General features: G+C 34.0%; 1 protein-coding gene across 1 annotated transcript in view; it reads left to right on the top strand.

Annotated features, from left to right (window-relative positions):
- LOC145263948 (microfibril-associated glycoprotein 4-like) overlaps positions 1 to 17500 on the top strand; it is a 37517-nt gene that overhangs the window by 19752 nt on the left and 265 nt on the right. Inside the window, exons 3-5 of the mRNA XM_080121019.1 lie at positions 1065 to 1164; positions 13508 to 13761; positions 17296 to 17500. The exon at positions 17296 to 17500 is cut by the window's right edge and continues 265 nt beyond it. Of these exons, the coding sequence (XP_079977145.1) occupies positions 1065 to 1164; positions 13508 to 13761; positions 17296 to 17500 (559 nt within the window). The remainder of the gene's footprint in view (positions 1 to 1064; positions 1165 to 13507; positions 13762 to 17295) is intronic.

Genomic DNA, 17500 nt, shown 5'->3' with positions numbered 1-17500 from the left:
ACAAAGCTAGCATATATCGGTTGTATAAGACGACTACTAAATCACAAAACCAGATTTGTTTAGCCCAAAAAATGTAAATCCGAGAAAGTTAATTACACTGTCACAGTAGCCGTATTAAACGCATATCTTATTTTTCTTTTATTTTTCTTTTATTAATATTATTGAAATTTTTCCCCTTTTCCTTGTGCATATTTGTGAATTATTCCACGGATTTCGGCCTTTTGGATTATTTTGGACCATCTTCCAATTACGTGATTTCCTTGGATTTTACTTGTGCGAATGGAAATTTAATTAACTTTCTTGGATTTACATTTTTGGATTTTACCGTCATTGGATACTTTACCTTTCACGAGACTATCCATTCACGTGAAATCACTTTTTTCTTCACCATATTCCCTCTGCTTCACTTTTTGTTATCAAGTAAGTTCTTTGACTTACTTTTGTTTCATCAAATACTTTTGTAAGCAAAATCCGATCCTGCATTTTGCTGATTCCTACCCTCTGATGAGAAGGAAAGTATTTCTTCGAAACTCCGCGGATTAAGGACTATCCACTTATCTAGTGTTTCCTTTTCAGATTAAATATGTTTTTAACTCTTTTTTTTTAAAGTGTTTTTTAACATGTTTTATTAACTATTTGTCTTATTATAAGCTCTATCTCCTATTTGGTTTTATTGAGCTTTTACATCTGGTTGAGATTACTTTATAAATATTAATTCTTTATAATATACTTTAGTTTCACCATCTTGGATCATTTTGGTAAATTTAATTGTAATTTTTATTTTTATTTTATTTTATATATATATATATATATATATATATATATATATATATATATATATGTGTGTGTGTGTGCTTCATTTTTCCTTCGGTAAAATACAACTTCTATACCTCAATTCATATTAAATGCCGGTGTGGTTCTTGGCGATGCTAAAGACTCCGTTTAATAACTCTCTCTCTCTCTCTCTCTCTCTCTCTCTCACACACACACACACGCACACACACGGAGACAAAGTTCCTTTTATACAAAAGTAGAAATTTTAAATCTGTTGTTTTATCTTTCAGCAAGCGCCTAATCCTTGTAAAAATGGTGGTGACTGGGTTCGAACCCGTTGCGCATGTCGCAATGGTTTCACTGGAGAATATTGTGATCGACGTGTGAAAGGTAAGTGTAACTTTTACTTCGTGCAATGATTCTTTTCAACAATCAGTGACGTTGATAGGCTGCAGCACCTGCTGAATCCTTTCATGTATTCTGTTATTAAACAACAAAAAGAAAATTTGGATTTGTCCAATTATGTTAGAAATTTTGGATTTGTCCAATTATGTTATAAAAGTTGTCAGAAATTTTGGATTTGACCAATTATGTTAGAAAAGTTGTCAGAATTTTGGATTTGACCAATTATGTTAGAAAAGTTGTCAGAATTTTGGATTTGACCAATTATGTTAGAAAATTTGTATTTCTGTTGTATTAAATGCTAGCTTTAATTTTTTTTTTTTTTTTTTTTTTTTTTTCTCGTCCATAAATGTTTATCTACCAAGTTGATCTTAAATATTGTATAATCAATCCATTATATTATCATTTTCAGTCCCCCACCCCTAATTTCTGGCTCCCATCTTATCTCGCAATTACTTATAACGTCACCAACTAACCTTCGGAAGAACCCCCCCCCCCCCATCCGATTTTGTTTTATATCATAAGTTGCTTAAAACGTGATTAGTTAAAGTTCAGAATAAAATCACGCTTTCTCTTAACGGTTAATTTAAAAAAAAAATCTTCTGAACGCTATTAAAAGTTAAATTCTTCACTAGTTTGGAGACGGAATGCGTTGTTGTGATAAGTGATTTTCTCTATTAATTCGCACTTTTTATTTTAAGATTCAAATATTAATAACTACATTTTATTTCAGTATTTAATTTATGTATTTCTGTTGTATTAAATGCTAGCTTTAATTTTTTTTTTTTTTTTTTTTTTTTTTCTCGTCCATAAATGTTTATCTACCAAGTTGATCTTAAATATTGTATAATCAATCCATTATATTATCATTTTCAGTCCCCCACCCCTAATTTCTGGCTCCCATCTTATCTCGCAATTACTTATAACGTCACCAACTAACATTCGGAAGAACCCCCCCCCCCCATCCGATTTTGTTTTATATCATAAGTTGCTTAAAACGTGATTAGTTAAAGTTCAGAATAAAATCACGCTTTCTCTTAACGGTTAATTTAAAAAAAAATCTTCTGAACGCTATTAAAAGTTAAATTCTTCACTAGTTTGGAGACGGAATGCGTTGTTGTGATAAGTGATTTTCTCTATTAATTCGCACTTTTTATTTTAAGATTCAAATATTAATAACTACATTTTATTTCAGTATTTAATTTATGTATTTCTGTTGTATTAAATGCTAGCTTTAATTTTTTTTTTTTTTTTTTTTTCTCGTCCATAAATGTTTATCTACCAAGTTGATCTTAAATATTGTATAATCAATCCATTATATTATCATTTTCAGTCCCCCACCCCTAATTTCTGGCTCCCATCTTATCTCGCAATTACTTATAACGTCACCAACTAACCTTCGGAAGAACCCCCCCCCCCCATCCGATTTTGTTTTATATCATAAGTTGCTTAAAACGTGATTAGTTAAAGTTCAGAATAAAATCACGCTTTCTCTTAACGGTTAATTTAAAAAAAAAAATCTTCTGAACGCTATTAAAAGTTAAATTCTTCACTAGTTTGGAGACGGAATGCGTTGTTGTGATAAGTGATTTTCTCTATTAATTCGCACTTTTTATTTTAAGATTCAAATATTAATAACTACATTTTATTTCAGTATTTAATTTATGTATTTCTGTTGTATTAAATGCTAGCTTTAATTTTTTTTTTTTTTTTTTTTTTTTTTCTCGTCCATAAATGTTTATCTACCAAGTTGATCTTAAATATTGTATAATCAATCCATTATATTATCATTTTCAGTCCCCCACCCCTAATTTCTGGCTCCCATCTTATCTCGCAATTACTTATAACGTCACCAACTAACCTTCGGAAGAACCCCCCCCCCATCCGATTTTGTTTTATATCATAAGTTGCTTAAAACGTGATTAGTTAAAGTTCAGAATAAAATCACGCTTTCTCTTAACGGTTAATTTAAAAAAAAAATCTTCTGAACGCTATTAAAAGTTAAATTCTTCACTAGTTTGGAGACGGAATGCGTTGTTGTGATAAGTGATTTTCTCTATTAATTCGCACTTTTTATTTTAAGATTCAAATATTAATAACTACATTTTATTTCAGTATTTAATTTATGTATTTCTGTTGTATTAAATGCTAGCTTTAATTTTTTTTTTTTTTTTCTCGTCCATAAATGTTTATATACCAAGTTGATCTTAAATATTGTATAATCAATCCATTATATTATCATTTTCAGTCCCCCACCCCTAATTTCTGGCTCCCATCTTATCTCGCAATTACTTATAACGTCACCAACTAACCTTCGGAAGAACCCCCCCCCCCCATCCGATTTTGTTTTATATCATAAGTTGCTTAAAACGTGATTAGTTAAAGTTCAGAATAAAATCACGCTTTCTCTTAACGGTTAATTTAAAAAAAAAATCTTCTGAACGCTATTAAAAGTTAAATTCTTCACTAGTTTGGAGACGGAATGCGTTGTTGTGATAAGTGATTTTCTCTATTAATTCGCACTTTTTATTTTAAGATTCAAATATTAATAACTACATTTTATTTCAGTATTTAATTTATGTATTTCTGTTGTATTAAATGCTAGCTTTAATTTTTTTTTTTTTTTTTTTTTTTTTTTTCTCGTCCATAAATGTTTATCTACCAAGTTGATCTTAAATATTGTATAATCAATCCATTATATTATCATTTTCAGTCCCCCACCCCTAATTTCTGGCTCCCATCTTATCTCGCAATTACTTATAACGTCACCAACTAACCTTCGGAAGAACCCCCCCCCCCATCCGATTTTGTTTTATATCATAAGTTGCTTAAAACGTGATTAGTTAAAGTTCAGAATAAAATCACGCTTTCTCTTAACGGTTAATTTAAAAAAAAAATCTTCTGAACGCTATTAAAAGTTAAATTCTTCACTAGTTTGGAGACGGAATGCGTTGTTGTGATAAGTGATTTTCTCTATTAATTCGCACTTTTTATTTTAAGATTCAAATATTAATAACTACATTTTATTTCAGTATTTAATTTATGTATTTCTGTTGTATTAAATGCTAGCTTTAATTTTTTTTTTTTTTTTTTTTTTTTTTTCTCGTCCATAAATGTTTATCTACCAAGTTGATCTTAAATATTGTATAATCAATCCATTATATTATCATTTTCAGTCCCCCACCCCTAATTTCTGGCTCCCATCTTATCTCGCAATTACTTATAACGTCACCAACTAACCTTCGGAAGAAACCCCCCCCCCCATCCGATTTTGTTTTATATCATAAGTTGCTTAAAACGTGATTAGTTAAAGTTCAGAATAAAATCACGCTTTCTCTTAACGGTTAATTTAAAAAAAAAGATCTTCTGAACGCTATTAAAAGTTAAATTCTTCACTAGTTTGGAGACGGAATGCGTTGTTGTGATAAGTGATTTTCTCTATTAATTCGCACTTTTTATTTTAAGATTCAAATATTAATAACTACATTTTATTTCAGTATTTAATTTATGTATTTCTGTTGTATTAAATGCTAGCTTTAATTTTTTTTTTTTTTTTCTCGTCCATAAATGTTTATATACCAAGTTGATCTTAAATATTGTATAATCAATCCATTATATTATCATTTTCAGTCCCCCACCCCTAATTTCTGGCTCCCATCTTATCTCGCAATTACTTATAACGTCACCAACTAACCTTCGGAAGAACCCCCCCCCCATCCGATTTTGTTTTATATCATAAGTTGCTTAAAACGTGATTAGTTAAAGTTCAGAATAAAATCACGCTTTCTCTTAACGGTTAATTTAAAAAAAAAATCTTCTGAACGCTATTAAAAGTTAAATTCTTCACTAGTTTGGAGACGGAATGCGTTGTTGTGATAAGTGATTTTCTCTATTAATTCGCACTTTTTATTTTAAGATTCAAATATTAATAACTACATTTTATTTCAGTATTTAATTTATGTATTTCTGTTGTATTAAATGCTAGCTTTAATTTTTTTTTTTTTTTTTTTTTTTTTTTTCTCGTCCATAAATGTTTATATACCAAGTTGATCTTAAATATTGTATAATCAATCCATTATATTATCATTTTCAGTCCCCCACCCCTAATTTCTGGCTCCCATCTTATCTCGCAATTACTTATAACGTCACCAACTAACCTTCGGAAGAACCCCCCCCCCCCCCATCCGATTTTGTTTTATATCATAAGTTGCTTAAAACGTGATTAGTTAAAGTTCAGAATAAAATCACGCTTTCTCTTAACGGTTAATTTAAAAAAAAAATCTTCTGAACGCTATTAAAAGTTAAATTCTTCACTAGTTTGGAGACGGAATGCGTTGTTGTGATAAGTGATTTTCTCTATTAATTCGCACTTTTTATTTTAAGATTCAAATATTAATAACTACATTTTATTTCAGTATTTAATTTATGTATTTCTGTTGTATTAAATGCTAGCTTTAATTTTTTTTTTTTTTTTTTTTTTTTTTCTCGTCCATAAATGTTTATTTATCTACCGAGTTGATTGCAAAAATAGATTACCTAATTGTACTCATTTTTAGTTCGTGGGAGGGGAATCTATCACCATGTTTTCCCTTAAACAGGTCCGTTGGACTTTTATTAAGTACAATACTTAATAGTTATTTTATTTTTTTTTTTTTTATTTTTTTTTTTAATGGAGAGTAGAAAACGCATTGTGGATGCGTTATCGGCAGCTCCTGTTACTCTCGCTTCTTCTTATTTGTCCCTCAGTCCTCATTTTTAAATGAGTGATTTTTCTGACAAAGGGAGAAGAAAAAGCTGTTTTCTAGGTTGGCAGTATTTTTGTGCGAACAGTTGGCAGAGTTGGTGGAAATTTTCTGTTTCTATGTCTATCCTTGTAGCCATGTCACTAGTAAGGGTGCTGGAGGTAAACGTTTTGTCTGGGCTGACGTTATCCGCCTGATAGTCAGGGACCCGAACCTTGGATTAACCACTAAGGAGGCTGTCCTATCAGCAGGTGCAAAGTACTGGGGCTGCTGTATTGCCATTTGGTGAATGGAATCTGGACCATGCAGTAGCTTCTGGTGGGGCCTCTCGATGCCATACTAGTGGGTAATTGTTACGGCTTTACCTTATCATGTGGTACAAAAAAAAAAAAAAATTCTTCGTTTCTTTTTTCTCTCTTAATTTCCCCTCTCTGTCCTGCTCTAAGTAAATCTGTCGACCTAGTCCACAAATTCCAAAATTTCATCATGACAAGTTTCAAGAAAAAATACACGATTAAACCCGGTTCTCCAACTTCCAACGTAGACCCCTACTACCATGTCTCCTTCTCCAACATCAGGGGTCTACGTTCTAACCTTCCAGAGGTTGAAACCCAATTACAGGAGACTAAACCAGACCTTTTATTTTTAAGTGAAACTGGCATTGGACAGGCTATTTCCCTTGATGAGTTTGCAATTACAGGATACTCTAACTTAACTTCTAAATCTGACCCCCAAGATCGCCATGGGCATGGAATATGTGCCTATATTAAAGATAGCTTTCCATGTGGGAGGGACATCTCCAGGGAAGATCCTAACTTACCTTATATGTGCTTCCGGGTTGCTTTAGCTCACACTACTGCATTTATATTTACTCTCTATCGCCCCCACAACAGCGGAGTTACTATCTTTCAAAGCATATCTGAGAAAATTGACCAAGTCCTTTCTACTTATCCTTCAGCTAACATTCACGTATGTGGAGACTTCAATGTTCACAACGTCGAATGGTTGACCCACTCAAACAAGACCGATGATGAGGGGAGGTTCTGTCATGATTTCTCCATTGCCTATGACCTCACTCAGATTGTTCAGGAACCTACCCGTGTGCCCGATAATGACGGCCAGTATGCGAGCCTACTAGACCTTTTTCTCACAACTTGCCCTGAACTATGTTCAGTTTCTGTTCTGTCGCCTCTTGGATCTTCCGACCACTCTGTTGTATCAATTAAGATAAAAATGAAATGTAATAAGTCCCCAGACGTACCTCTTCATCGTACAGTATATCGATACACTAAGGCTGACTGGGATAGCTTCCGTACATTTATATCTGATCTACCTCTGCATTCCATGTTTAAAAAGGATGTGTCCTCTATAGTATTAGACCTAACTGAATGGTTAATTGTAGGTATTGACCATTTCATACCCTCTAAAAAATTTCAGCAAAAACCTAACAGCCAGCCATGGTTCTCTCCAGAATGTGCTGCTGCCATTGCGCACAGAAATCACTTTTTCCACTGCTTCAAACGTAATAGATGTATGGAAACTAAAGCCGTTTTCAGGACTGCCAGCAACCATTGTAAGAAAGTAATAAGGAACGCAAGAGAGTTGTATGCTCAATCTGTTAAGTCCAAAGTAGCTGAGCAGCGGCTTGGTTCCCACCAGTTTTGGCAAATAGCAAACAGAATCCTGAACAGAAGCGTGTGCTCCATCCCAACTATTATCAATGGATCTGAGGTAATCTCGTCAGCATCAGACAAAGCCAAACTCTTTGTCAAGAACTTTGCAGCTAATTCTACCCTTTGCGACCAAGACCGCCAACCCCCAATATTTCCTCTTGTATCAGAAAACACGCTATGTGATATACGTATATCTGTACGTGATGTTGCCAAGCTAATCAAAAACCTTGATTCCAGTAAAGCAACTGGCCCTGATGGTATTCCAATTATAGTACTCAAAAAACTTCAACCTGAACTAGCGCCCATACTTACAAAACTATTTAAACGTTGTCTTAAGGAGAATAGTTTCCCATCTCCCTGGAAAATCTCATCAGTATGCCCTGTATTTAAGAATTCAGGTGATCGCTCATCCCCCTCTCAGTACAGGCCAATAAGTCTCCTGTGCGTCATGAGTAAGTTGCTAGAATCTGTATTAAATACAGAAGTAATCAAACATCTCAACAAAAATAACCTTCTTAGTGACACTCAATATGGTTTCCGTTCTGCTAGATCTACAGCAGATGTCCTTACAGTTATATCGCATAGGATTAGCAAATCTCTCGACGGTGGCAATCTTTCTAGGGCAATTGCTCTTGACATATCTAAAGCCTTTGATAGGGTATGGCATAAAGGTTTACTTCATAAGATCGCTAGCTATGGTATAGCTGGAAAAGTCTTCTCAATTATTAAATCATTTCTTTCTGATAGATTCATAAGAGTAGTAGTTGAGGGGCAAAAATCAGAAGCTCACAATATTAATGCCGGTGTCCCTCAGGGATCCATCCTGGGCCCAACTCTTTTCCTGATCTACATTAATGATCTTCCAAATCATATCCTTACATCATTTGTAGACATTTATGCTGACGACACTACCATTTATGGTACCACATCTAAGACAGTAAACGACCAAGTTCTCTCCAATTCTCTCTCCTCTGATCTTCAGCACGTAGTACAATGGGGAAAGGAGTGGCTGGTTACTTTTAATGCATCTAAAACCAAGCTTCTCTCTTTACATCATCAACATTCTAATCCACATTTGTCATCAATTGAAATGAATGGCTCTCGTCTTCAGGAGGCCTCAAGTTTTGACAAGCTTCTGGGCTTGACCATTACTCCTGATCTTAAATGGAACACGTATATCAAATCTGTTGCCAAGGCCGCTGGAAAAATGGTGGGATCTTTCTATCGATCCAGTAGATATCTCACTGCTGATGCTATTCTCTATCTATATAAGAGCCAGGTACGTCCAAGGATGGAATACTGTTGCCACATCTGGGCAGGAGCTGCTAGAAAGAACTTGTCCTGCCTTGATAGAGTTCAAAATAGACTTCGTAGCCTCGTAGGAGATGTCCTTTTCTCCTCCTTGCAACCTCTATCTCACAGAAGAGATGTTGCGAGTTTGTCTCTGATGTATCGTTATTTTCATGGAAAGTGTTCAACTGAGCTTCAATCTATGGTCCCCCCTCGCCAAACTTTCACAAGAAACACTCGTCTAGCTGTAAACACTATCAATAATTTCCCCCACTCTTTATCTGTGCCTAAACCTAAACGTAGATTCCATGAACAAAGCTTCTTTCTTAGAACTGCACGCCTGTGGAATTGTCTTCCGTTTTCCTGCTTTCCGGCTGACTACAATATGGTTTTGTTCAAGTCTAAAGTAAATAAGTTCTTGATGAGCCGTTCCATATAAGTTATTAAATTTACCAAATTTTCATTACTAATGATTACTATATTGACCAACTTCTACTGTACACTCTTTAACTCTTATCCTTGAGTGGCCTCTGGGCCTTGATAATGTGGTGATGCCTTTGTAAAAAAAAAAAAAAAAAAAAAAAAAAAAAAAAAAAAAGTTGTCAGAATTTTGGATTTGACCAATTATGTTAGAAAAGTTGTCAGAAATTTTGGATTTGACCAATTATGTTAGAAAAGTTGTCAGAATTTTGGATTTGACCAATTATGTTAGAAAAGTTGTCAGAAATTTTGGATTTGAGCAATTATGTTAGACATTTTGGATTTGTCCAATTATGTTAGAAAAGTTGTCTGAATTTTGGATTTGACCAATTATGTTAGACATTTTGGATTTGTCCAATTATGTTAGAAAAGTTGTCAGAAATTTTGGATTTGAGCAATTATGTTAGACATTTTGGATTTGACCAATTATGTTAGAAAAGTTGTCTGAATTTCGGATTTGACCAATTATGTCAGAAAGGTTGTCAGAAATTGTCAGAAAATTGAATTTGTCCAATCATGTTTGTTCTTTAGAAAATCAGATTTTGTGAAAATCAGCGAGGAATATGAGGTATTTTTTTTAATTGCATTTTAACCCTAAACGAGGTACAGTGCCACTTTGATGTAGGAGCTATTATCTGGGACATAATTTGTAGGAATACTACGTAGGGAGTTGAGCAGCATCTTAAACTTCTGCATGTCAGTACAGTCAGGGAAGCAGTAACCAGGAAGGGAATTCCAAAGTCTAGCAGTCTTAGGGAAGAAACTAAGTGGATATCTTTTGTATGACAAAATGTTAGGCTGCTGTATCATCTTTTTAAATTTATACCACTTTTTACCCTACATGGCAATCGAAACACGATTTTGTCAAAATGAATTAAAGTAATCAATTCCATCCATACATTTAAATCCTAATCATAATAGTGTTCGTTATTCTCATATGACTTTTGATTTTGGTAATGTAGGGTCGATTAATCGGAAATCGAAAAAAAAAATGAACTTGTTTAAGTATTGGAATCGGGGAAAAAAATTGTGCCTATTTTCTGATGCCAAAACAATTCTTTTTTTTTTTTTTTAATTGTTTTTAATTGTTTGTTTTTGTTTAAAACTTAATTATCCAAGGATTGTATTAATGAAAAACAAACAAACAAAAAAGATGTATTTTTTAAAATCAGCAGCAAAACAAAAATCTATACACCATACCAAGTGTATATTTATGTTTGCAAAACTATATTACACGTATCTTTCGAGTAATTCACTTCCACTTCGTCCCGCCAAAATAAAACTATATATTTAGAGATTTAGAAAGAATAAGAATCGGTAATTGTGTAATGCCGTGGTATAAATCGTGTATACATCTATGCGTTTCTGTTATCGTCTGCTAGTGAGACTATGCGAGTGTATATACGTGTGTATATACGTGTGTTCATCTATCTAAAGTTTGTTGTGTGTGTATGTATATTTAAATACAGTTCATGACGGAACAAACACTTACCTGAGGTTTCAACATCTGGCCAATCGGAAAACACATCTGGTCCATCTTTTCTTGACGAAAAACTGCAATGAAAATTCTCCCCAAAAATGGTGGGATCTTTCTATCGATCCAGTAGATATCTCACTGCTGATGCTATTCTCTACCTATATAAGAGCCAGGTACGTCCAAGGATGGAATACTGTTGCCACATCTGGGCAGGAGCTGCTAGAAAGGACTTGTCCTGCCTTGATAGAGTTCAAAATAGACTTCGTAGCCTCGTAGGAGATGTCCTTTTCTCCTCCTTGCAACCTCTATCTCACAGAAGAGATGTTGCGAGTTTGTCTCTGATGTATCGTTATTTTCATGGAAAGTGTTCAACTGAGCTTCAATCTATGGTCCCCCCTCGCCAAAATTTCACAAGAAACACTCGTCTAGCTGTAAACACTATCAATAATTTCCCCCACTCTTTATCTGTGCCTAAACCTAAACGTAGATTCCATGAACAAAGCTTCTTTCTTAGAACTGCACGCCTGTGGAATTGTCTTCCGTTTTCCTGCTTTCCGGCTGACTACAATATGGTTGTGTTCAAGTCTAAAGTAAATAAGTTCTTAATGAGCCGTTCCATATAAGTTATTAAATTTACCAAATTTTCATTACTAATGATTACTATATTGACCAATTTCTACTGTACACTCTTTAACCCTTATCCTTGAGTGGCCTCTGGACCTTGATAATGTGGTGATGCCTTTGTAAAAAAAAAAAAAAAAAAAAAAAAAAAAAGAACGACAGAGCCTCGAGTTTTATTTTCAACAACTTTATAGTCAAAAGTGTTTTTGCTTCTTGGGAAATTGCACGTTGATTTACGTTCTGATTATCGCCATTTCGAGCATCCTCTACTCGGAGCCATCACGATCTGTCGACCATTTTTCTCTCCCGATTTCGACTGTTTTCTCTAACAAATTTCCACGTATCTAAAATGACGTCATTAGTATAAGTCACTAAGATAATCATCTAATGCTTTTATATGTCATTATTCCTAAGCTGACAACTATATCACAACATTTTTAAGTTAACATTCCTAAATTAATGTAAATAAATATTTATTCTAAATATTTTTATTATTCTGAAACATATTTTGGCTTAAAAATTGTTTTTGACTTCAATAATCATAATAATCGTCGACTAGCACATTTTTCGGCGTTGCCCGGTCAATATCTAACAATTGTATTGGAAGCGGGAATTTAGAAAAGAATCGGCAAATTGTATCGGAATTGGAAAAATGATTTGAAGCGTATCATCACTAGGTCTTGGTAAGTGGTGGTTCATTATATATATATATATATATATATATATATATATATATATATATATAAAAAGAAATTATTAGAGCCTTCTCCAAGTGAACACGTCTGGTTTCTTGGGAATGTCTAGGACGCTGACTTCAAATCCCACTTTCCGATACCTGTGTTGCATTATCCATCAAGAGAGGGAGATAAACAGCTTGATAGGCGGTTATTTATCATTACAAATAAAACAAAACAAACAATTTTATTTTCTCCAGTAAATATCTCACGGCTGATGCAATTCTCCATCTATATAAAAACTAAGTGCGTCCAAGGATGGAGTACTGTTGCCAAATCTGAGCAGGAGCGAATAGAAATATCTTTTCCTGCCTTGACAGAGTTCAAAATTGACTTCATAGCAAGTAGGGGATGCCCTTTTCTCTTCTTTACAACCTGTCTTCCACAGAAGAGCCTGTCTCTGCTGTATCATTATTTTCATGACAAGTGCTCGTCTGAGCTTCAATCTATGCCCCCCCCTCGCCAAACTGTTACGAAAGACCCTTGTCTAGTTGAAACCACTATAAATAATTTTCTCCACTCTTTATGTGTGCCTAAGCCAAAACGTAGATTCCATGAACAAAGCTGCTTTCTTATAACTGCACGCCTGTGGAATTCTCTTCCGTTTGTCTTTTTTCCAGCTAACTATAATTGAGTATATATATATATATATATATATATATATATATATATATATATATATATATATATATATATAGTAAGGTGATTGATAATTTAAAATTCAAATTCAAATTAAAAATCTGTTTCATAAGAAGGAACACAACAAAGTCAATTAAATAATATATATCATATAATATATATATATTACATATATTATATAATATAATATATAATATATATATATATATATATATATATATTATTTAATTGGAATTCATTATTGAGATGAGTATCATTTATTAATTTATTTATTGCGGACTATTATCCTCATCTTTCTAAGAAAGATGAGGATAATAGTCCGCAATAAATAAATTAATATAATTGAGTTGTCTTCAAGTCCAACGTGAACAAATTCTTGATGAGCCATCCCCTTAAGTAATCCAATTTACCAAATTTCCACTACTACCGATTACTATGATATTATCCTATTGCCTACTGTACACTCAATAACATTATCCTCCAGTGGCACTCGGACCTTAATACGTGGTGATTCCTATGTAAACAAAGCAACAACAAAAACAAACCCAAAAAACAAAACAAAAACATATAATGATATATATATATATATATATATATATATATATATATTAGATATTTCTATTTAATCTTAAGTGGACATTATTAAATCAATCTGTCTCTATTTATTTCTAACAGATTGCGAAGAGATATACCTGCAAGGAAGTCGCGAAGATGGCATTTACAAAGTGCAACCAGTTAACATGACTAAAACGACGGATGTCTATTGCATGATGTCACGTGGTGGTCATATGATATTCCAGATTCGTACCGACAAAAACTGCGAACGTGAAGATTTCTTTAGAGGATGGCAAGATTACCAAGGCGGCTTCGGGAACAAAGACTGTGACTATTGGCTCGGCAATGATGTACTTCATGCCATCACCAACCAGGTAAGGTTTCCTTAAATGACGACAACGTTACCAGTTAAGGCTCGGGAGTAAATATTGCCTATTGTAGTGATGCCTTTCGTCACCATTATATTTATTCAATGGGTAATACGATTACATTCTGGTATTTGTAAAGAAATACAAAATATTGTTTTTGCAATGGGGTAGCTGATAAGATAGAAAGGTTACCGAGCATGGTTTAAAAGAAAATGGATAAGCAACTTGTTTTTCGTTCTATTATCAGACTAGCTGGCCGCCCGGTGTTGGCCGGTTGTATATATATATATATATATATATATATATATATATATATATATATATATATATATATATATATATAAAGCCAGGATCAAAACCCGACCGCCCAAATGACAGTCAAGGCTTCTCACCATTACGCTATACGGCTGATGCTGCGTGTGTAATGAATTAACGATGTTTTTGACATCGCTCAAATGCCTCCGCTCGATTTGTTTATACAAAGAGCGTCGATTAATACGCTAATGGCAGTTTGTATATCAATTCCCAATATGCTCAACCCAAGTAGGGAGCATTATATATATATATATATATATATATATATATATATATATATATATATATATATATATACTGATACTAAATTTGGTATAATGTTAAGTGTATTTTCTAATAGGCCAGGAAATTGGGATTGAATCCTTGATCAGGCCATATGAAGTACTTAAAAAAAGCAATGCTAAACACTCAGCATTATAAGAGGCGTATCAAGGGCAAGTGGAGTAATCTTAGGAATGGAGTGACACTGTTCCCTACACCTCGGTGCAGTCGGGTCGCCCTCGACTATAGTCGGCCTCTTATCTTATTCTCAATAAGTCTTTCCGTTTAACATTCGAAGCATGCTTATTCATTTCTTCCTTCGCCATTTTGCATGATCTTATGTTAATCGTCAGCGTGATTCTTATTGCATTTCCGAAGATGCGATCGTTGTCTAACCTTCGTTTAAGACCAGAAGCCATGCTACAAAGTTTTATAAAAGTTTCCACCTCCTTTCACCCCATTTGCATGAAACCGAATTAAACTATATATAACATACATTTCGACCCTTTACGGCTAGCAGCTGCGTTCCAAACTTCATAACTATATATGAAGAATGTTTGTCCGTCGGAACAACAAAGACAATCGGATCATCCTGAGATGATAAATGGAGTTTGCTTTAAAATGGAGCTGGTTTGCACAGAGCCAGGCGCGCTTTCTCGTCCCAACCAGATTGATCAAGCGGCAGGGCAGGGTTGAGATAGCTGGAGTGCAGGTGGGATGCAGAAGTTGCAGGAATAGTCAACATCCTCCTACATACAGGGCCTGGTATTTTCAAATGGTCACCCATCTGGTATTAGTCAGGCTCAATGTTCCTTAATCTTGGTGATCTAACGATAACTGGTATATCACCAAGATTATACCGTATATAATTATATATAACTAGCATTTCAGCCCGGCGTTGCCCGAGTGTTTGGATGTGTATGTTGAGCAAAAAAAAAGTGGAAGTAGGAAGGCAGGCTCGAACCTGTACCGCGAAGGAGGAAAAGAACGGGGGGAAAAACTGACATCTTTGCGGTTACGAGGACTTCCAAACCTGAAGTGACTTATGTTAACATTTAGGCTAGACAATCGAAAGGAGAGGATAACTTTCAAAAATATCGGCGAAAAAAGCGACCCCCCCTGTAGAAAAGTGCCTAGTTGGAGGTGAAGATGTTAATGTGTTTTTAGCCAATTTTTCGATATTTGTCTTAGGAAAGGTCGAACTTTAAAACGATACTGATCTTGAGAAAATCCGTCGCCTCTGTCGAAAGTGTTGGACAGACATGCAAACATATATACATACATTCATTTATATGTTGGTAACTAAAAATTTTCGACCCAAACCGATGAAAAAGCTTGCCCTATCTCTGAATACCCTTTATGTAAAATTTCAAATGTTTAGACCAGAAATTGTCTGAGTAATTTGGTAGAGACCGCAGAGGTCAATTTTTTTTTACTTTGACCCCTATTATGACCCCTTAACATTTATTGTTTTGGGCTTAAATCAAGTTGTTAAGTTTGATCCATGTCCAAGGAACCTATATCTAACATTTCAAGTGCTTAGACCCAAAATTGTCGAAGGAGTTTGGTAGAATTCTCAAAGGTCAAATAGTTGAACTTTGACCCCTTAACAGCCAAATTTCTGGCTGAAAACCGATCATATAGATTTTCCCAAATCTCAGTACTCTGTATATCAAATTTCGTGTTGTGTCTGTAGACTAAAAATCGACAGAGTTATTGCGTAGGGAAATGTCCACACACAGACAGATACACAGACACGTTCACTTTTATAGATATTTAGATTATACACACACACACACACACACACACACACACACACACACACACACACACACACATATATATATATATATATATATTCAAGCAAATATTATTAAATGCAACGGAGACACTTTGCTTTATGATTCTTTTTTTTTAATTTTTCGATTTTCTATATAATCTTTTTGTATCAAAATCACAAATATTAATAAAAGTTTCATAATTGTTGCTGTCGCGAGCACTTTCGATTCGTCCACGAATCATCATTGCTTGAATAAAAAAATGCTGCATAAATATACAAATTTCATATATATATACTAGCATGGGTGCCCGGCGTTACCCGGGTATTTGGAGGTGTATGTTGAGCCAAAATAAAAAGCGGTCATTTTTTTTAAAATTTCACCCATATTATGACCCCTTAACATTTATTGTTTTAGGCTCAAATCAAGTTATTAAGTTAGATCCCTGTCCAAGGAACCTATATCTAACATTTCAAGTGTCTAGACCCAAAATTGTCGGAGGAGTTTGGTAGAGTTCTCAAATGCCAAATCGTTGAACGTAGACCACTTAATCGCCAAATTTCTGGCCGAAAACGATCACAAGGATTTTCCCAAATCTCAGTATCCTGTATATCAAATTTCGAGTCTATAGACTAAAAATTGACAGAGTTATTGCGTAGGGAAATGTACACAGACAGACAGACAGACAGACAGAGAGACAGACAGATAGATAGATAGATTAAACAAAAATATATACGTATACATAAATATATATGGAAACAATATTGTGTGTCATGTAAACTTTTTACGCAAATATTATGCAAGTATAAATCATGTAGAATATCTGCATTAATATAATTACACGTAATAGTTAACTATAGATTATCACCTCATAAGAAAACCGAAAAAACTAATAGGGAATTTATTAAAATGAATGTTTAAAAGAATATGCAAATTAGCTGGATCTTTTGCAGATGAATTCAATTCCATGACCCATATATAAGAAAATTGTATTTTCGTTTTAAATAAATAAAGAACAGGGGTTTTAATATGAATATCAATGCACACAAAAGAAACACGAATTTATAGGAATATATATATATATATATATATATATATATATATATATATATATATGTATATATACCAGTACTCCTAATCGATTGAAAATAAATCTTGTTTTTTTTCCCCTTTGTTTTGTTTTCAGGCCAAATATGATTTGGAGATTCGAGTTGGCGATCACGTGGTCACTTACACCCACTTCCGTATAGACAGCGATGAAAACCTATACCGATTGCACTACGACAAATTCGAACCATCAGATCCGCGTCTCGGAGACGGTTTCGCTCCCGAGGACAAACAGCAAGAACTAAACGGTCAACCTTTTGCAACCCCGGACAAAGACGAGTATG

Source organism: Euprymna scolopes, chromosome 39 (assembly GCF_053919585.1).
Source record: "Euprymna scolopes isolate OS-2025 chromosome 39, ASM5391958v1, whole genome shotgun sequence".
Classification (NCBI taxonomy): Eukaryota; Metazoa; Mollusca; class Cephalopoda; order Sepiida; family Sepiolidae; genus Euprymna; species Euprymna scolopes.
This window is presented reverse-complemented; position numbering and strand designations above follow the sequence as displayed.